At 34.0% G+C, this 23,701-nt stretch overlaps 1 protein-coding gene across 6 annotated transcripts in view; it reads left to right on the top strand.

The window, feature by feature from the left end:
* LOC129574216 (protein Shroom) overlaps positions 1-23,701 on the top strand; it is a 155,312-nt gene that overhangs the window by 52,965 nt on the left and 78,646 nt on the right. For 5 of the 6 annotated variants that reach the window (XM_055455872.1, XM_055455873.1, XM_055455875.1 and 2 more), the window contains exons 3-4: positions 8,471-8,640; positions 20,583-20,809. In XM_055455872.1, the coding sequence (XP_055311847.1) occupies positions 8,471-8,640; positions 20,583-20,809 (397 nt within the window). Of the gene's footprint in view, positions 1-8,470; positions 8,641-20,582; positions 20,810-23,701 lie in introns of those variants that run through there. The other variant, XM_055455877.1, reaches the window with a different exon arrangement.

Below are 23,701 nucleotides of genomic sequence, written 5' to 3'. Positions count from 1 at the left end.
TTATTTCAATTAATTAAACTCGAATAAACCAACCAACACTGACATAAATATTAATTTTAGCTATCTTCAACTTACGGCTTTCATTAGAAACACCAACTTGACTTGGAAAGAATGTTTTGAGTTTTTTCGGCGGAATCCCACTTTAATTTGATTTTTCCATTGTGTATTACTACTTGTCTCTTCGAATCGGAGTTGGGAAATGATCGATAGCGACAGTAAGTTTTGCAATTGCACATGACCGAGTATGCCATATTTGCTCCGATTGCACATTTGAATCTTTAAGTCGTGTTTGTTCTTGATTTTGTTTTGTTTTGCGGTGTCATCAATAATGATCAACAGTTGTGTAAAGTGTATACAATTGTTTAATCAGAATAAACTCAAACAAGAGCAAAATAAGTGAACGGTTGGGATCAAAAACCAAAACAAAAGCCATGCGTTTTTGCATGGACATGTTACATTTAAGAAAAGTTCGACAATACATATGTATTGTTTTTCAACTCAGACCTTCAATTTAATCTTTCGAATATAAACAAATTCATCATTCGTGATTTTCTGTGAAGAAATAACACAGAAATATTGATTTTTTTTAACAGCCCGATTTGGTTTGTAGGGCAGCCCATTCGTGATTTAGAGTAACCCAAAACGGCAAGAGCAGCCCGTTAAATTAATCCATGGTACCAAGTATTAGATGTTTGTTGCAAAGACACTTGAATAGAATACTCCAAAATCGAAAAATCTTAACATTTTCTAGTTTCGCCAAATCCTATATAATTTTAAAGCTGAAAATTACGAATAATGTGCGGAATGTCCATTAATAAAAAAAATTATTCGACTTTTTTTCCCACTTTTTATTGCTGTTGGCGCAATGGTAAAAGTAAATAAATACCTCGGATTTCCCTGTATTTGGACCATTTTTAACGAATTTTCAAACACAGAAATTCACAAAAAGATCATTAAATTCGTGATTAAATGAGCACAACAAAGCATAATTCAACCATGTTTGGTTCCAAACGATTCAGAAAATTTTAAAAACGAAAAAGATTTTACACGTAATGGGAGACATGTTTTTTCCATAGAAAAATAGTTACTGTTACCGACCAATGGGGTAACACATATGTCCCATAATTTTTTGCAGTTAGAAGAATTGATTTTGGTAACATTTTTATTATGGTTTCTGGGGTTGCTGAGCACGAATTTGCTCTCGTCAAATGATGCAATCAATCAAATGGTCGTCCGGAATTGTGAAATAAGCAAAAAATTATTTGAATGAATGAATGAAAACAGATAGATACTGTTTTAAGTAAAAGGAGGGACTAGTCAAGGAGACTATTTGTGTCTAACTCCATGATGTGACATCATATTAAAGTTATTATTTGCATCGCATTCGGCATGGCGTTTGTTCATTCAATCCAAATCTTATTTCACCACGTGAATGTTTATTTCAAAGACACATCAAAAACTCCTAAAAGAAAACCATTTTAAAGTGAATCGTATATTTCTTGGCTGTTGTTGTGATGAAAATGTACAGAAAAAAGAAGACAAAAACACGATTTTAGCTGTGGTTATGTCGACGCCGGCAAACAATGAATATAAAGAAAGCAATTTAAATTAAGATAATCAAATGAACATTATTCAAACCTGACTCATCGGCAGTGAACGTTTTTTTCGTCTTCTTCTGTATTCGTTAAGCATCCATCTGCATATATCAGAAGAGTTCAGCGTTCGTATGTGAACGAAACTAACGATACGGACGACTAGAAATAAGTACATGCGTAAACACATACATAAATGCAAAGAAAAAATCTGCCATGTAGACAGAGCAAGAATCAATGCCAAAGAATCGAGCGTTGAACAAAACTTACGAAGTAAAACCAACAAAATGAAACGAAACATGTGCGTCTTAACACAACAACGCTCGTAGAAACAGTCACTGAGAGAGTGAGAAACACAACACAACACAGTTGAATCTATAGAAGTAAAGTAATAGGTAATATATTACTTATTACCTATTACTATTATTATAGTCCATTACAGTAATGGCTATTACGTTTCCTATTACAGTATATTACTTTTCTATTACTTTTGCAAAAAAAAAACTTTTTTCTTCAAAGTTCCATATAAAAAACTTTTTTTTACGCCAGACGTTTTTTTTATGAGAAAAAATGAGTCTGGCAAAAAAACAAAATTTCTTACATGCAATTTTTCGATTTTTCTAAAGAAAAAGTTTCATGTAAAAAATTTAAGTTTCTCATAAAAAAGCGTCTGGCGTAAAAAAAATTTTCTTTATATGAAACTTTGGAAAACATTTTTTTTTGCAAAAGCAATAGGAAAGTAATATATTACTCTATTACTATTACTGTAATAGGAAAAGTGATAGGTGATGGGAAATCCTATTACACATGAATTATTCTTGATGAATAATATTAATAAGTAATGGGCATTACAGATTTTTACTTCTATAGTTGAATTGAAGTAGAACAGAAAAATGAAAGAAACATGACTTCGTGCCGATGAGATAAGCGAATAACAGGTATATAGAGTGGCTATGTGTTGCAAAATAAAAACCAATATACTCGACACATCTCTTCGAAACGCAAAGGCAAAGCACACAAATAAAACTACATGTATTTGAGGGAACAGCAACGAAACGAACAAACCAAAATGGTCCGAACGATTGGGTTTGTGAGCAATATTACTAATACATAAAATGAATTTTTTTCGCACTTTAATGCAATAGATATGCAATATAAATATATTAAAAACCAATCAGAAGCACTAAATAGGCAGTTTAAACGATTGATGCAAAGAGCTGCAAAGGATAAACGTTGCCAGTTACATTTTTTCCCCTTTCCTTTCGTATCTGCTTTACCTTTTTCTTTCTGTTTCTCCTCGGTTTCTGTTCTTTCTTGGAAGATACCTTAACTTGGTTACACAGTATAATCGGTTATCGCCTTCGTGTTAGTTCTTTTAAGTGTTCTAAGATTTGAAAAAAGGAAAAAAAAGAAGAAAAATAAACTTTTTTTCCGTACAGGTAACGGAGAGTATTCAGATCTCAAAGTAGCAGTCCTAGACGCGCACAAGCAGTCGTTGACCATTGATTACGTGCATTCTTGACTTTGTCTGGAACGTAATTTTTGACCCATCTCGCACTTCATCAAATGAATAAAACCCATGTGTCACGCTCGCTCCAATCAAAGGATACTTGAATCAAAGGAACGCAAACACATGGAACAAACACAGACGACATACTTTCTTCCACTAATAGAGGTGCAACGAAATGAACAAAAAATGTTTACAGATTCATGTGATTCACCTTCATTTTATTTTGTTATTTTTTTCGATGGTGGACTCTCTCAATTTGGAGATGAAAAGTATGCAAATGGAATGCTTTTAGAGGATGAACGGAAACTGATTTTGTACAACAATAGAATATGTATTCGTCTGCCTGCGATAAGCAGAGCCAGCCCAAATCGGCAGGTCAAATGATCCGCTCACACGAAAGCATTTCTGACATTCCAAAGCTATCCACTTTCTACGATATTTAACATTTTACACTCAAGTGCGAAAAATCCCCATTGCTTATCTCATCGTTGAAACGTCTAAGTGTTGGGCATATATCAGATTTATCTTTCGATCGAATGGACGATTTGCCGCTCCTAATGCCAAATAATAATCAATTGCTGTCAAAAGATGCACAGATTTTTCTTTTACACACACTTATCCTCATTTCATTCTATTTCCCATTCTTCTGTTCAATGAAATTCACAGTGTAATTAGTTCAAACGGATAAAGCGTTCGAAAGAATCTCACCTTTAGAATCAATCCTGAAATTAGTCAGTTTCATGCCAAATTAGTTTTCCAAATGACGAAGTACGATGGAATCAAAAGTCTGCAGCTGATAGCACTAATAGCCAGCAATTAGATTCTTCATTATAGCGTAGAGCGGTCGAGATTGATCATGGCTTCGAGATCCGGAATTTGGATGATGGTGGCATAATAATCTATGATAGATGTGGTTGGCTTTTGCACTTAGCCTCATTTTCTCTCTCGAATTTTTCTTTTTCGTATTTTCTTTCCCATGGAAATGAATAAACCTAAAATCTGATTTCACAACTATTCAGTTAGAAGCAATGAATATCTTGGTTAGCCATCAAAAGTCGTTCGGTTAGTTGCCGTTTAAGCACTTTCAGTTCGTGTGTGCAATTAAAGTAGCGCCGCATGCATGCATATATATTCTCCACACACATGAAACATTCAATTTCTAATCTTTCATTTCCATCGAATAGATACGAGATTGGACGATCATTGTGAGTATTTCTGGTCAATGTATCATTGCGAAATTATGAAACGACAATGAAAGAAAAAATCAATGAAAAAAAACTGTGACTGATCTACTGCCGGCTGTTGTGGCTATTGCGGATATCCGTTTATTGATGCAATGTACTATAAGACTATAAATGTATTCACTGGTCGTAAATCCACAACAAATGCAATGAAAATTATATTCTGTTTTCTCTTAGTTGCATCTTTCATTCCAATGAACGTTCATAATCTATACACATGATTTTGTCGAAGTCTTAATTTCGTTATTATACATTCTTATACGTAATCATTGATTAAATGATTGCATGCAATTTACTTAAATTACATTACACAGCAACTCTGATATACTCTCAGCTGGCCGCCTGGCGAGAGTGTGTGCGAATGACAAAGAAGCACACTTTCGAATGAGGTCGTTGTGCATTCACAGCCGTTCACAGCATACTGTATTGACTGAACAAATGATGGTATTAGCGAAAACGCACAAGCACGGTTTGATTTAAAAATAATGTTGATGATGGCGTTGGGCGCTCAGAAGTGAGCACGTAAAGAAGTGAGAGTGAATATAGGTATGAAGTGAAGAAAAAGAAATGGATGGCAAATTTTTACTCTACTGCGCAATTCGCACAAATTATTCGCAATGCGGCGCGCATTCCAAAAGAGTTTATCGATTACGATAAGCAACATTTTGTGTAACAAACCAATTGATATATATCCGTTCATACGATTTGATTGCCACAAAATCGGCGCACTTATTCACGCTGTAACTGTATTGGATTTCACACAAGTTACGTTAATTTCCGCATTTTACTCGATCGTATTTTATTGAGTGAAGACGAACTACGGGGGAGACTTGTTACAGCACAAAATGTACAACATAGCATTAACCACGGCTACAATAATTTGACAGCAACAACAAGAAATGCGACTCACCCGCAAATAAGTGGAAAGCTAAGAAAAGAAAAGTCTTGGACATTGAAAAAAATACGAGAAACGAAATTGAATGTGAAATGCAATTGGCGCACAATTATTGCTAACAAGATAAATTTTGGTAACTTGTATTTTTTATCAACTCTTATTTTTGGCAGCTGATCAATACTATGTATTACTTTCGTCATATAGCTATCATACCTATATCAGTCTACAAATGATCCATGTTCAACGACACAAACTCAAATAACGGAGCAATGATCTCTATTTTATTTTCGAAACCTTGAAAAAATCAGCAACAAAGAGCAGCATTTAATTAACAAAGATATTCAGATCGTCATGCATGACTTAACTTATTACCGCGAAGTGTGCTTTGCACGGAGTAGGCATTACGATCGATTTCGATTTCGATTTCGCTTTCGATTGTTGAATTTTTATTCAACTAATCGCTTCGTGTACTTCGGTCGAAAATTCTACGCAGATTATTAACTCCGACTTTATCAGTTATGCGAATACCATTGAATTTTGTACGTCATCTTACTACACTGCTACGTGGATACTCATACATCGTTTTCCATTATTAAATCACATTGGATTACAGTAATTTTTCGTTTCGGTGCAAATGAATTGTAAAGAAAACGTAATTGTAAGCTAGCGAACTGGCTCTCATTTTTTGGAAAAGTTGCAACTTTACTGGACTTTTGTTAAGAAGTGCATGACATTATATTGGGAGACCCTATATATCGGAGTGCGTGAATTTACTAAATGCCATAGGTCTACTGACCCATAGTTTCAACTTTGTCCGGATATTTACGCATAAAGAATGCAATAAGTGGCGAAAACGGAAACTTCTCAAAGATTCGTAGTGAAAGTATTCCAAATAAGTTTTTGCATTGCTGCGTTGGATATTTTCGTGACTTATATGGAAGTAACTGCCATAGATTATATGTTAAAATTGGGCAAAATAGCACTATGGTAATATTCAAATGAATTGTGGCAAGTCTATCTCACCAAAAGAGAATGCAAACATACAAAATACTCTTTCGGTGTCTTTCTATATACACATTTGATTTGACACACTGTGTCGCATCAAAAATAAGATATTAGAATATGCCCTTTCATTGGCCATCTGATAACTTCATCTTCATTAATAAAATTTAGACTTTTCATGGCGAAGCAGGAAAATGTTAAATTAATAGTCATTCTCATTCATATTGTATCATTGAATCACACCAAACTTCAATTGTTCAAGTTGTTTTTTCCATCATAAGGCCTGAAAAGTATGTGCATTGTGCATAATTCTTAACCAACTCCAATTGACTGAATAATCAGAATAAGGAAAATACTTTAAAAAATCAATTTCGAATTTTGTTTCCATTCAATGGAATTCTTCCCTAAACCTCTACTTTGAGAATCACTCAAATCATCTTTATCTCATACATTACATACTTAATCTAATCTTGAACCTGCAGTGCATACAACCTGCCCTCAGGTGGGCAACATTTGAACGCCTCTATAGCATAAATCGTACGCCAGATCACATTGTTCCAAAGAGCATTTTAATTCATCAAAGTGTCCCCTCTATACTTCTGGCTCTTGCACTATTAGTCTACATCAAGCGGTTGTTGAGCTACTAATAGTAACTTAACATTAAATGATTCAGTCATTGCTCGTTTTTATCTACGTTATAGAACAATTTAATCAAATTAATACTTGAAATTTGACATGGACATCTAACCCCATCTAAGAATGCGGCTAGCAATTGTGCTGTATTGAGTGGTATTGCCTAGACCAAATGTTACGGTTTCGACCATTTTTGTGCGAAATTATCACACAATTAAACTGAATCGAGGTATTTGTTGTGTAAATACTCGAACGGCCACTGTTAATGCATAGAAATGCACTTGGATGAAGTTGTGGCCTTTATCAAAATGAATAATCAAAAAGACTTATCGAAACATATATAAAACCAATCGAAAATTCGAATGCAAGCGAAATAGAAAGAATGATCGTTGTAATGTGGATTCGAGATCGTTTATCTGGAAAATACTAGACAAAAAATCATTGAAAATAGACCCGACCAAAATCTGAAGATGTCTATCTATTCATTGTATTTCTCCGCCTCACTCACATGCAACATCGCTGTATCTAATAACGTCAATCGATTAGCAATCACTTTTACTACTTTTGTTGGTTGAACGTCCAACAATCAGTTGGTTGGAAATGCGATGATCATTCTACATGAAATATGGACAGTTGGTATGCGGCTGATTAATGTTGCGTAAATATGTTCATTTTTCGTTAATTTTTTTTTACATCTTCACATGATATAGGGGAGGACGGGGCTATTCGACGCACTTTTCTGTACTATTTAAAATCTCCCGACCTAGCCATGCAATCTGACTCATTGTTTCATCACATGATAGGTATTGTAAATGCGAATATTTTGATACACAACACTTATGGTGTGTGACCCACCCAGAAAGTTTTCTGGCCAATTTTCTGACCACCATTTTTTCGGGGCCGTGCGTCAAATAGCCCCGTTTACCCCTATGCATGGTAGATTTTCGATTTGACTGAAATTTCTCAAATTACGTGATTGAGCTTGCGTGAAAAAAGCCGTTGACCAAACACACTATATACATTATCATCAATTATTGTTTCGTATGTCTTTTTCGGTTTTCTTTTTTCCTTGGTTTGTTCTCGAATCATATTAAGCACTTTCATCCCAATATAACTATAGCCATGTGCTATGCAAACCATTTTTTTTTCATTGAGGCCAAAATCCTGACTACGACATCAAACCATTGTCTTTAAACGAAATAAAAAACGCAGTAAATACCAATGAACAAATGAATTTAATAAAAATGAGACTCAGTATATTGAATAGTTCTGTGGTTCAGCCACGAGGTGATAATCTATTGGCAAACAGTGATGCTAGTGTGCAGTGTGCACCTCTACACTCAATTATATATAAACCTCCACATTTTTTTGCACATGTTGACCAACTGTTGTTTATTTTCAGCACGCAGTGGATTTTTTTTTAAATAAAAAATGTCGGATAAAAATCAAATTGGAAATTTATGAACTTATATAAATTATTTAAATTCTAATGTTTGAAATACGAAATTCAGTTGATTTTAATTTATGTAGTAGTAGTGACACGAAAACAAACAACAATATGACAAATTTTTCTTTTCTGTTTCCATTTTCTTTGTAGGGCGACAACATTGTGAGCCCAGCCACCACATTAACTCAAGCTGAACTTGAAGAATATAGTCGACTTCAGTACATTCACCATCAGAAGCAATCATCGTATGCTCAATCGGAAGGCTATCACAGCTACGTTTCGAGCACGGACTCAACGTCAGCAACACCATTTCTCGATCGGTGAGTATTGCACTGACGCATCGGATTGACGGCATAAATTGAATCAAAACTATTCCAAAAACCATGGAATTATAAAAAATGCATAAAAAATACACGCGAAACAAATAGACGAGACCAATTTAAATCATACGTACAATTATTTGTTATTAAGTTGAAAAAACAACAACAACTGCATCATAATAATTGAATCGGCCCTGAATAAAAACAAAAAAAAACAACAAGAAGGAAAAAAGCATGAAGAACCAAACAACTGAAGAAGAAATGAATAAAGTCACACTGCTGTACTTCACTTTGTTTCACTCACACAAATGCCTCGTACTTGAAAGAAAAATCACCAAACACGTAAAGAGGTTTTGTATCAGGCAAGAAATTGTACTGACCCAATTTGAATTCGTCAGATTCTTTGAAGAAATTTTCCATGTACATCGCCACATTGCAATCTATTGTTCCGAAAACTCACTTAGCTCATTGTTTCATTCACAGAGTCATGTAAAAAAGCATCCGCATGATTGGGTTGGTTCGTATCCAACTGCATATCACCTCATTATTATTTATTACGGTGTCTTGAAAGCATGCAACACAGTACAGCCACAGACTGTAAATTAAGACTAAGAAAACTTGGGATTGGAAGCTGGAACAGAGCGACAGAGACCAAACCAAATGCTGTTGCCGCAAACAATAATGCGCAGACAGCGTCTTGCAAACAGTAATTTCGAATCAAAGCATAGAGTTAACGTTACACAGTGCGCACCATTCAATCAATTGAATTCTCATTTTCATATGCTTTCAAGCTGAAGATTTCCGCAAGAAAGAAATTATTGCTTTTTCTTTCTCTATTCGACCGTCCCGTGATGGTGTTTCGACAATCATTTTCGTACTAATTCTTTCTATTTGCCTCTCCTTTCTATAAGAATCCATGTGAGTTCTTATGACCTAAAAAAGGCTAACCCGTTTTCATCCTGCTAATATTTCCTCAATTCATTGAGCTTCAGCGAAATCAGCATATTTTCAACAGACACTGAAATTCTCAAACAAATCGATTCGACGATACATAAGCCATAAGTTTCTTCGATCGGATTATGATCTGAATGATTTTTGCCATAGTCAGTACATGTCACATTATGATTGTTTCACATTCTTCTATTATAATCTAATGTCACAATACATTTTCATGCTAATTCAAACTGTTGTCTCTCTGTCGCTCTTTTTGCTGATCATTCGATCACATTGATGTTATAAAAGTTGAAAATGCTAATAAAATGATAGGATTAAACATTTAAACTGCAAACGGTTTTTTCAACATCATTTTAATTGAACAAATGCCGAAAAACTTTCCATCATCGATGAATCAACAATGGAGGATATTTATTGATATTTTTTGGTTAGATACCCAATGTCGTAATTCATGGGAATGATACAATCTTTGTAAAAGTAATATGAACGGACTCGCTTCTTCGATTCGCTAACTTTCTGGACTCTCTATTTAGTAATGCTATACAATTGGTGCGTTCTTTTGTTGATTTATTTACATAACCGCGTACCCCGTTTGTCCCATTTATTTAACAATATTGTGGCAAACGAAACAATCTTGATCAATTTGCAAAGACCAACGAGAAAAAAAAATCATGGTCTCATGTATTGAAACCGTACTGAATAATTTCTTATGATTTGGTTTGATTTGAAATCGTGATTTGATTGAATTAACAAGCTGAAAATAGAAAATGAAATAAAATATAAGGAAATCAGCAGGAAAATGTATGTTAGTGTACTCACGAACTAAAAAGAAATTTTAACCGATTTCGGCATGTCTCGTTTATTGAATTGAAATCACGAATATGCATTTTGGTGACTTTTTAGCACTACATGAAATGTCGAGCTATCGGTCCGATTTTTTATTCCTTGGGATTTTTTGAGACTCTTCAAGCTGGCTCTAATAATACATTTCATGTAGTGCAAATAGCACAGTTTTTTGTGAAATAAACTAAATTTAACCATAAGAACTAATGAACATGCAGAGTGGAGCAAAGCGAGGATCTCCGATCTTGTTCTAATATTTCATTGAATTATTCCCATCGATTCAAGATGTAATGAGAACGGTTGCGAAATTTACTGAATATGTATTAATATTGTCCAAAATTATTGTTCAATTGAAGTGGCGGCAGTAATAATCGTTATAATCGATTGTTGCATCAAAGACGGGCACAAATCGGATTTTTTAATTTGTCAAACACTGCAGTTACTTTTGAGATGTGTAGTTGTTTTTTTTTTGTATATTCCAAACCGTAGAATCTCGGAAAAGTTAATTGAACTGTCTCAAATGTGGAAAATGAACTTATTTGGAAGGTTTCAAAAAACCCATTTTCCGTATCATTACAGTGATATTTGAGTCATTTGATTTTTAAAAAAATTTAGGTCAATTTTTTTTCGAAACCAATACTTCCTTTCTTTCAAACTTTTTTTTTAAGTCGTTGAAATTCGATTAGTATTTCTGGACAATTATTTTTCCGGAGATTCAACTGTATTATAATAATTTGAAGCATCCCACGTTGATAAAACCACATGTTCGGTAGATGTACTGTACGTACTTAATCCAGATGCAAACAAACCCAGGTTAGATTCATTAGTTAAACACTCAGAGTCAATTTAGCGGAAGAATGATTCCGATTTATCGGTATTAAAACCAATCGGAATGATAAATCGGAATATATGTTCCGAGATTCCGATTTATCGGTATTCTTCAATGCAAATTAGTCATTAAAAAAATTTGGTTGGAAAATTTTCGGAAAAGCGCTACTGTGGAAAATCGGAGAAAATTCAGACCAGTCTCAATCGATCGGGCGCTAAATTTCATGTGAGGTGGCGACCCGAAGGTCGATTTTCAAGCGAAAAAACCATCCATTTCTCAGATATATGGAAAAAACTTGCCGTGCGAATTTTTTCATTTATCTCATTTACCTGCCCGATCGATTAGGACTGGTCTGAATTTTCTCAGATTTCCCGATTTTCCACAGTAGCGCTTTTCCGGAAATTTTCCAACCATTTTATTTTTAAATAAGTAATTTGCATTGAAGAATACCGATAAATCGGAATCTCGGAACATTTATTCCGATTTATCATTCCGATTGGTTTTAATACCGATAAATCGGAATCATTCTTCCGCTAAATTTTCTCTGAGCACGATCAAAGTTTGCTCTTAGTTGTATTTGAATTTAATCCATCAATCGTGTTCCCTATTGACATACTATATTCCGGTGCAATCGGAATTACTTTTTCCTACAATATAGCGATGTTTCTTAGAAAGGCCGAGAGAGAAAATTCCCAATGAGATAGAATAGAAACAGCACAACGCCTTTTATCGTGAAATAAAAGTGCTGATGGCTATTTGATTGAGCCTGCAACGAACGAAGAAGCGATTGGAAAACCCAATTGGTAATAAGAGAAATTGGTCTCTTAAATTCCTTGTCAATATTTAACCCATTGACGAACAGGATTCTTATTTTGTTTTTGACTCGTGTGATACTTACAAATATTATCCATTTGGGTCTAAAAATAACAGTCGACTTCGCAGATCGATAGATTTTAATCAAATTATTTTTATACGAGCAGAAATGTAGTGGTCGAGTTTTCTGTTAAGATGATTAAAAATTCGCAAATTTTTAAAAAGTTCCAAATTTTTTTTCCCGTTTTGACCAAAATAATTGTTCGTTTTGTTTTCTGTGGTCACGCAGGAAAAATCGACCACCCATTTTTGCATTTGTATTACATACGTAAAAGTGGAAATAAAGCCCGACTTTGTTATTCCATTAAAAAATATGGACTTGTTATGAGAATTCTACATCATAGAATATTATTCAATTTTTATTGGCAGTGGGTTCAACAAAGGGTCCAAACAGGTTTTTTCGTCCGACCAATTTGAAATTAATTTTTTGATTTTCTATTATTCTCATCGGATATTACTCGTCTCGAACAACAATTTAAAAAAAAAGTAAACGAATTCCTAATCTGGGGGCGGAGTTAGATATATGAGCGAAATAGCAAAATTCTCTGGTCGATTTTTCGTTAATGGGTTAACGGCGATCAGATGCAAGCGAATAACAAGTGATACCGTTTATTGGAACGGTGAAACATTGATTGTAATTATTCGCTACTAACATTTTTATTGAGAAGCTTGTGATGCTTTGAACACACCGAAAAGTGTAATTGATTTTAATTTCCAGTAGCGAAACATATATTATTATATTTTCAACGCTGTCACGTATCTTTTTTTTCATTTTTGGCACATTTTCTGAAACAGAAGATCACGCCCTGCTATCAATTTAAATTATTCGAATTGGCCTGCTGAATCGAACACCAATGAATTGTTTCCATACAAAGATTCGATTCAAAGGCAATAAAGTCAACCGCGATTTACATGCACTCATTAATCGATTCGTACGACCATATTAGATTTTACGCTGGAAAATAGTGCTTAAAAGTTCATTTCAAGTGTTTATGAGACATTTTTCCAGAATGATAAATTTTTGGTGAAAAAAATATTATTGATGTAATTACCAGAGAATACTATGGTATATTTTTATTCATATGGGATAGAAATATCGCATAAAAATATCTGATATTTTTTATGCGTTACGTTATTTCAATACTTTTGCAGTCAGTCATTTCATTTTGCTACATTTCGAGCTCGGCTGTTGTTGTTTTGTTTATTTACCGTTATTTGTCAACACGTCTGCCTATATTAACACATTGCCACTGTACATAGTATATAGTCCATACGAAAGGTGCAGAGGCAATGCAAAAAGATAGGCAGATATGTTAACAAACAACAAAAAATAAACAAAACAGAAATATCCAGAGGGAAATGTATTGGCAATGTAAAACTAAATGGCGAACATATACGTCTCTGTACAACAACAGTCGAGCTCGAAATGTGGTAAAACAGAATGTCTGACTGCAAATGCGTTGAAATAACATAACGCATAAAAAATATCAGATATTTTTATGCGATATTTCTATCCCATATGAATAAAAATATCCCAGAGTATTCTCTGGTAATTCCTATAGGAAGAAACGAGAATTTGCAATTAAATTTTCTTATTCTTAGTGCGTTCAGCGAACACAAAGTGTTGTGAAAAAGAAGTAGAATGGCAGCTGCTGTATCCACACTCTATGAAAGTTAAGTGAGTGAACTTGAACAGCTGACAAAAGCCTGCGAAAAATAAGTATACCGTCGTGCACGGCGTATTTTAGTGGCAGTTCCGGCTCAAACGGGCAGTTCTGAAATCAGAACGGGCAGCTCCGAAATCGAAGGAAATGAAGAAAAAATGAAAAAACGTAACAAAAATTTAAACATTGCGCTAAAGCAAGCCAAGATTTCAGAACTGCCAAACTGAACAAATACAGACAATAAGTCTCGCACAAATCAAATGTGTGAGTTCTCTTTGATCGATATTAGATATGATTTTCACATGAATAATATAAATGTATTGAGTACGAAGTGCTGCATATCAGCGAAAATCGTTGCTGTAATTGTATTTTCGTATTGTCAGAAATACGAAATACGAAATACGAAACGACGTTATCAAAACTCTTTTGATGGATGAAGAACTTGTTAGGCACGCTGAGCCATTCATCAATTTGTATGCAGATGCAAGTGATATAAGAAATATTCACGAAATTTTCACTTCCGATCTCAGTCTTGCTACGTTGAATCTACAATACAGTACTTTGGTGGAGATATCTCCACTTCATATGAATTTATGAGAATCGGAACCGCTTTCTGCAAAGATTTGAATCTTGAACAAATATTCCCCTCAGTTTGATTGGGTTATGACTGTTTTCAGCCGAATTCAAAGCTGTGCGCCACAATCTGATGTTGAACGCTGTGTCAAGACAAATAATTTATTAAAAACTGCGTTCAGAAGTAATATTTCTTTGGAGACGGAGAATAAGTATATTTTCCGTAAATTACAACATGCCACCGTTACAGCATTGGAATCCGCGCAAAGCCGTACTACTATGGATGAAAGAAAAGAAACGACGTGTCCATTTAAATTCGATGAACAAAGATACGGTCACCAAACAGCGATGGCATAAAGGAATTTTTGCCACTGCCGAAGAACAAGAAGACGATTACGACGAAGAATATTTATTGGAATCGAAGCGTAATAATATCAATTTCTAAATTGCTACAAATTTCATTCACATTGTTAGCCAAGTTTTTTCAGCTCAGCATTGAACCACTTTAATTAAAGATACAAAAGAATACTCGAGGTATGTCATTTACATTTGGATCAAAAAGATGAATTGTTGAATCAGCAAAATACATTCAAAAAATATTCACAACATTGCACTCATCAAATAACCGATGTGTTTCATTTTCTATCAATTACATAAACATTATTTTCGGCCTAGTTTTTTCAGCGATTTTTTAGCATTTTAGATTTTGGACAGTTCTGAAAAATCACTAAAATACGCCATGCCGTCGTGTATGGAAGACTTTAATCAGTCTTTCCAATGACGTATTTATTTGAACAATGAACTCATAAAAGTCTAAGTTATTTGAAAATGTATTCTACTTCGCTGTATGAATTGATTGAAGCTATCGGCTCTGATAATTCTTATCTGTGATATTAAACTTATCTAGATAGTCGGTTGGATAACATTTAACAAAACAAAAACATGTGCGACATGCATGCCGCCTTAATGACTGTGTATGGTCGTTGATCGTAGTTATTACACAAAATTAATGTAATGTTCAAATTGAATGATGTTCGATCAAATCGATTAGCGAAATACTGAACAAAATGAATGCAGAAAACCAATGGTTAATGATTTTTCGATTTGACAACGCTAATTACTTACAAAAACCATGTTCAACATCTTTACCAAATTCCATGATCAGTTTGCTGAAAAATAAATTATCTCCAACACCAACACTCTTCCAACGACTAATTTTCAGTTTAGTTGTGTTTTTCAAGTTGATGAACATTGAACGATTCATATATGTGAGTCAAGTGTACAATGTACAAGAACTTACGTGTACTATTATTCTATTCTTTTTATATAGAAGTATAAGATGACGAACACATTAATCGTTTCCGTTCATCCGATTGCCCAATTTCAAGAGAGTTACGCTTGTCAAAGATGTTCGACTTCAAGTCTAGTGAAATCACGAATGGACACATTTTAATTAACGATACTTTTTGTTGTCACTACTTATTGGTGTAATAATGTGTCACCAAACATTTGCTACGTTGTCAACGTATCATTTTTTATGTGCTTGAATTCTCTAAATAAATTTGATTTAGTTCATAGTTTCACGGTGCATAGAGATGCCATACAGTTGTAATTACAGAAAATGATTTGGAAACTTCTTGAAAAATTGTCGGCATTATGTGAGATGACTTGAATCGATATAGCGACAAACGAATAGAAATCAAACAACCTTTTCGTTGGTTGCGTGTCTTTGTTGAGACTTAAAAGCATTTTTAACCGTTTGTCTGTAATGTGGGGTCTATATGACCCCAGATACTCTAAATTCGCTATAACATTTTAATTTCAAGTTGTATGATGTTATAATTTATTGACATCTTCAATCTAGTAGAAACACGCATTTTGAGCACTTATTTGTCAAAATCGGTTCATAAAAACCCGAGATATCCTGACTTGAAGAGAAAACTTACAAATGCTGTAAGATGGGGTCATATGGACCCCAAATTAAAGTGCCCATATTATTGCTAAAATCTTATTTTATCTCATTAAATCAAGAAAATTTTTAACATTTAAAGTTTCATCTTCATTTTTAGCCATGTTTTGTTCAGATACGACAAGTAGTTTCATTGTTTTGATCATTTCAAAATGGCACCCAAATTGATGAAATTCCAGTTTCCATCGAATTATTACATCTTATTCGTCCAAATTTTTCCATGTATAGCTCACATCAACTCGATATTATACTTATTTTATTCCTTTTGATACGCCCTTTCAAAAAACATAAACTTTTTTCACGAATATGAATTCGATTTTTTGAAGATGAAGCAAAATAACGTCATAAATGTGTATCTGCCAAATGATTCAAGATGGCGGACTAGTACGATGTTTTTAAAATCATCATGTCTAAGTAATTTTTGGGGCAATATTGACAAAAATAGGCTTAAAAGATGAAGAATGCCTTGAATTATTGGATCAAAACAATATTTTTAAGAAAAAAATTATTTTTGTTCCATTTTTATCGATTGTCTGTTGGGGTCGATATGACCCCACATTACAGCATTTGTAACTTTCGACTTATTACAGACAAACGGTTAAATTACAATTTTCGTTCCCTTATATGGTTTTACACGTATTTACAAACGTGTTTGAAATACGCGCACGTTGTCAGTGTCAAATTGATAGTACCACTGTATAACATCATTTCAGTGTTTGAGGAAGCAGAACATAGGCTTTTCGGACTTTTCTACGTGCATTCAATATGAAATGAAGTTTCAAAAAATAATTCTATTTTCATCGATTGAAAACACTACAGTGAGTTAGTTTATAATTACAGACAGAAGTGAGAAAAACCGTCGACATTCTAATACAAATTCTGTACAAATGGAGAATTTTATTAAAATTGTGTCTGTCATTATAAACTAACTCACTTTTCTTCATTATTGATGTATCAATCTATATTAAACTGAGCTAGACCACTGTGTGAATCTATTCTGTCATCTTCGACAGATAGTGTTGGCCGTTCGAAAACATAAAAAAATTGTTTTTTTCGTTCGGAAATTATTACTCTACTTTCAGTCTTGGCCAAAGAAGAAGATATTTTGACCTCTTTGGGTAAAACTGAAAGTAGCGTAATAATTTCCGATCGAACGAACACAAAATTTTCTTTAAAATTTTCGAACGAACGAAAGAACAAATTGAATTGTTTGAATCATGTCAAACGAACGAACGAACGAAGCCAACACTATCGACAGAACAAATGTAAATGTAAGCGTAAAACATTAGCTGACGAAAAATCGAAAATCGATATGTTTATGCTACTTACTGCTCCAAGACCTTTCCGAAGATGCATGGGTTAGTCAGATTGGACGACCAGCAATATTGGGTTCGATGCTGTTTATGTTGCTCGTATTACATAGATGAAAACCCTCCAAGGCGGTTGATTGTTTCCCAAGATTGGTTGACCTCTTTCGGGTAAAAATATTGAACATCAATTTTTTCGATAGTTCAGCACTACCATTTTTTGTTCGAGAGGTACCTCAAAAAATCACTTTTATGAGCTGTAGACTGGTATCTCCCAATATTTTCACAGAAAAAAACTTTTTACTAAGTTACCTACCCAAAAAAGTGATTTTTTGAGGTACCTCTCGAACAAAAAATGATAATTTTATAACAAAATCCATAAAAATCGTCACTTTTGTTCGACAAGTACCTCAAAAAATCACTTTTTGGAGTTTTTGTCTGAGAAGACTGCCCATATTTTTGAGAAAAAATAACTTTCCACCAAGACACCAACCATGAAATGTGGATACTTGGAATTTTTTCTAACAAAATCCGATTTTTCAAGATCTGAAATTGAACCAACCCAATATGAGCCCAGAAATATATGAACACATCACTTGATCTGGTCATATGGGCACTCAAAATGTTTGTAAGGGATCACACTAGAAGTTAAAAGGCAGCAAAGGTAAAAATTGTTTGCTCAGTGGGGTAATATCACTGTTAAACCGAAGCTCATGGACGTAATTTTCTCATTTTGCTTAAAATAGACGCAGTTTACGACACAAAAATCACATAAATCTATACAAATGAAACCGGAAATCAATTCTACGTCAAAAATTAAGTAGAAATAGCTCTTCAGACGTTTCAAATTTGAATAAAACTGGACTAGTTCAGCTATATGTAGCGTAAAATGGCGACTTTTTGGCCATTTTTCAGTATATTTGAGCCATTCAAGCCACAAAACCAAACATTTATGTATGTTTGATGACCGGATTTTTATTCCTCGTCAAAAATTAGACAAAATAAAGTCGTTTTCAGGTATGTATTTGCATAATATTGGGAGTCTGGAGAGGCATTTTTGCGAAAAAGTCATTAAAAAACGGCTATTTTGAACAATTTTGACCTGTGCCGACCTCAAAATCGTGGAAAAGTATTTCTAAACCAACTTTTTGTTAGGTAATTTTTCACGATAAATCCAAATATGCTGGCCAAAGTGAACTTAAAGTGGCTATTTCTTGCGATATTTCAACAAGTTCTCCATGAAAATGAGCAAAAAACGCAATTTTTTAAAAATTGTAGCGCAAAGTGGGACTAAACTTTTCGGCATATGTCCCAGTACAAAAGTTACTTCTTTTTAGGTGCTGAATCGATTCCACACCCGACGTTTTGAAATCCTCTGCAAAATCAAAATCGCTCCACCCTAATATGTATTGAGTTTATTTTGTATATTATTTGTATACACTTCAAAATTAGTTATGTGAAATATTATATCTTTATATGTGATTTCAAAATACTCATGTTTAGTTACTCGAAATCAAGCGAAAAAACGATCAAAAAAGAAATTGGTGTTATTCGAAAAAAGATGAAGTGACTTTTATGAGTAATCAATTGTAATTATCAGTAAAAAAAAGTGCACATTTTAAATTATATCGATTTTATCCACAGCAATCTGACGCAAAAAAAAGATGATTAATAAGAAGGTCATCGGTTGAGATGCTCAAAATGATTGAGTTTTTGAAGGTCGAGGCTCTACCAAACTAAAACTTAATTACAATTTTAATGACTGCGTTTTTAAAATACAAATGATTTTTGAATAAAGATTCAATGTAAAACAGTGATACATCTTTAATTTAATAAGAGACACATTTTTAGTGGAGTAAACAGAATTTTTCTAAAATCAGAGGGGGGTAATTTATTTAGCGCACTCAAGGGGGGTAATACGGACCCTGCGGACCCTCATCAGAAGCTATGTTTATCCTTTATAAATTCAATAGTTTGATTAAAATCATAATGTTCAGCATATTTATTGAATTTAGTCACCATGTTATTTAGTGGGTCTTTGGAATTAGTTTCGATTAGTAAATTTTTATTTCTAGTATATCTATTTGGAATTCTAAAATTTAGCAACTTGATCAAATTAGATGAAGAGACGGTAGCCTTTATCAATGAGAAAATAAATAATATTTGTGAGATTGATCGCCTATCTTCTAAAGTATTCATGTGAAAAAATAGCAGTCTATGTCTATATGGAGGTAATTCATAACGATGTGGCCACTTGAACTTGCGTAGCGCAAATTTTAAAAATTGTTTCTGAATTATTAATATATTGTAAATTTGTATGCCAAAATGTGGGTAAAAACAAATAAAAATCGAAATACATTTGAGCAATGCAATACTACGCATGACAGGTGCGTGCAGAAAAGTACAGCTTAAGGAAGTTTCGATGCACTGTAAACAGTATTCAATAGGATATTTTGTATCAGTTACAACGTTTGAAATAAGTTTTTTAAAATAACGGAACGATTCGAAGCTTTTATTGAAGATCGAATTTAAACTTTGTATTACAATACAAATTTTATTTTATTTCGTTTGTTTTTTTTTCTTCTCTTTTCTATGCTGACTATGTCCTCCTGTATCATGTCGAATAAACACACCGGAATTGGATTGAATAATCGCAAAATCGCTCCAACGAAACGATGAATTGTATGTTGCCTTTATATGAATGATTCACACATCGTATTCCTCATCCAATACAACCGTGATCTCGGCTGACTACATGCTCCATTAATATGGTGAATGTGCACCGATTCGGGTTCTGACATACATTGCGTGCGATGAATGCGTTGGCGTTAATCCATTCGAATGGATTTGCTTCAAATCTCCCTATCTCACCTCTCCTCAACTCTCGCGCTCTTCAATCCCGATGATATGAATCCAATTGACCACACCAGACTGCGTCAGGAGAGTGAATTATTGTCAAGATCATCTTCACAACATTGGTCGCAGTCCGATTTGCAATTGTACGCCTCCACAACGAACATAGCGACCGATAATGATGCAGCGCCAGTGCATTGTCCGGACAGCATATCATCGACGGAAACATTAAAATGGTTAGGTTCAATGAGCGACATATCTACATCGAGTCATACAACAAATACTTCGCATATTTCGGTTTCAGGTAACTATTATCACTCGTCATCACATCAACATTTCTGCATTGAATTGGTGAGGAAAAAAACAAGGCACAAACTCACTGTATACAGTCGTATCACAAAATTATTCGTACATCTATAAATTGTCTGTCGTCCATTTCAAAGAAATCCGGTCGCATAATATGGTGATCTTGATTCTTCATGAATCCCAGCGCGTACGCAAAGTTTGAAGAGGTCGAAGGGTTTTTTTTTTCTTGAGTGTCTTTATATATTGTAGAATGTGCCTTGTTTTCGTCCCCACCAATTCAATTACAGATATAATACTTGTTACTTTGTTTGCTTCAACTTCCATCCACAACGGGACTATAGTTGTTCGCTTGTTGTTCACAATTTCATTTCAATTTTTTTCATTCCCCAAGTAATTTTAATTACACAGATGTAGGAATATATGTACATATGACACATTGACAAAATTCCACTGGTAGTGTATCTAAGCGTCTGACAGCTCACTTCTGGCGCTGTGAGACAAGTGTCAAAAGTTGTGACTCAGATCGTTGAATTTTAGCCGCAAACTATTGAATTTTTTTCATATTCAATAATAAAGAAGACAAAAAAATGTCACGAATGTGCAAAATTGATTTTTCTTAGAGCGATGTAAGCAGGTGATAAAAATCAATTTTATGAGTAAATTTTTTTTCTTCATTACGGAACATTGTTGATGAGTTCATTCAGTCGCGTGCATGAGTGCGTCTAACGACGTGCACAAATTGAAATAAACTTCACTGAATGGGCTCATCGCAAATTCGTATTTTACTTTGTTTTGTTAATGCTATGGCATAGTCTGCGCAAAATGCTCATTCCAACCGTTGCCGGGTATCATGTTGTTGTTGCCAATAAATGAATGAATAACGATATGATTTTTTCTTCGGATTTGTCATAATATCCATTTTTCATTCGAAAGAAATTTTAAATTTCATTTACTCCAAATCTTAAATCAAAACCACGTCCATAATAGTTGCAGCCTTGATGCAGTTCTTCACGACTTGACCTTATCAACATTAACATTTCATAACAATAAAGGACACGAATCATATCACATAGGAACACATAAGTGACATTGTTTACGAGGCAACAACTGAACACACAACAATCAAAGTGTATGAAAACGAAATCTGTAAATTCAACCGAACGGAGGTTAGAGCAAACGATGCTTTTTGTGAAGACAACTAAGTAGATATGTGCATTCTTGCCATTTGTTTCATTGTTAAAATCTAGCTGACCTTTCAGTGCATCCGCGTTTTTTTTTGGTTCTATTCTATAAAAAAATAGAAATAATAATGGACTTCACACATTCTATGATATGGATTGTTGTTGGCGAAGCGAAAGTAATATTTAGCTCATCATTTAATGTCTAAATAGCACATAGGTATTCGAGACTTTTTCATTTTTTTGAAATTGATGGTGATTCAATTGCGTTGTTAGTTGGATGGAAAATATCACGTCCATTGTAAATGCCCATCAAAACATGCATGGGAGCATGCACATGCACATGCATCTATGCAGCTATATAGAATATATATCTTCTCTCTCTCTCTCTCACTCCAAATGTCTCTCTGTCTCTTCTATTTTGTTTCCTTCTCCATTTTATGCATAAAACACATGCACACAGTAACACGGTCAAGTAACATACATTCGAAGACCCAAGAAAAGAATTTACTGCCAACACGTTTTAAAAACTCATAAAAGATACTGCAAAAGAAGAGACGTAGAGGAAAAATAGACATATGTTCTACATAAACGACACAAAGATAAATTTGCCTGTAGGTGGAAGCGCGAGCTAGCAACTGGATATGAGTCTGGTTTCTTCTTAATTCTTTCTTTGATACGTTTATTCATTGGCGTTCAATTCTTTGCGGTTAGCATTCATTTTGAAAATGCTTCTGAAATGTAAATGATTACGTTCAATGAAATTGAAGCCAGAAAATAAGAAGAGACACATAAATCCATCCAGAAAAACGTTTGAAAACATAACATTTCTGCACAATATTACTTATTAACACTGATTTAAAATTTGAATCATTTTCAAGTTATCATATTATATTTATTCAAAATTTGTGATATTATGACCAAACCAGCAAACCATACTCGTAGCGAGAGTCATATGGGAAACTAGCGCCATCTATTGACGTTCATCATAACCAATTATTGCTGTTTATCCATTCTATCAACAAGCGTATCATAAAAGGGATATTTTCGTGTGGAGAGAGTGCCATTGCTATCATACTGTGCAGCACACTTGAATCGTCACATGCAAAAATCATCACATTAAAACATTGTTGTTGTGAACGAATCCGGTATCGAATGCAGAAAAAAAATGCAGAAACCTAAAAACGCAGAAAAAAAATTTGCAGAAAAAAAATTGCAGAAAGAAAAAATGCAGAAAAACAAAATGCAGAAAACCAAAACCGCAGAAAAATTGAAAAAATACGATTTTTCCGAAAGTTTGTTGACCACAATAGATTTCGTCCGACGCGTGTTTTTTTAATCTGGCACATCAACCAAATAAGTGCCAGGCGATAGTTTAGGCCGCCCTGAATTCAGAATGGGCCATGGTTTTGGGTAAAGGTGCTTCTGCCGGGAGTTAATGACTATAGGCGTTCCCACATTTCAGGAAGAACGAATTTCTTGATGAAACTTAGTTTTTACACCAGTACTCCGGTAATTATTGATTTTTTACCTATCTATTCAAGAAGTAATTTGTTCAGACGATCACGCAGAAGCGATTCTGTACTCTCAAAGCTACAATATGTTTCAGAAAATGGGTTGAAATGGGTAAAATTCGTGGAAAATGGTCAAAATTAGTTACTGTAGTAACATTTACAACTTTTGAAATGTACGGTTCAACACATGAATGTCAG

This window comes from Sitodiplosis mosellana, unplaced genomic scaffold, assembly GCF_009176505.1.
Source record: "Sitodiplosis mosellana isolate CC-2019 unplaced genomic scaffold, AAFC_SMos_1.0 Smas_scaffold_6150, whole genome shotgun sequence".
Taxonomy (NCBI): domain Eukaryota; kingdom Metazoa; phylum Arthropoda; class Insecta; order Diptera; family Cecidomyiidae; genus Sitodiplosis; species Sitodiplosis mosellana.
This window is presented reverse-complemented; position numbering and strand designations above follow the sequence as displayed.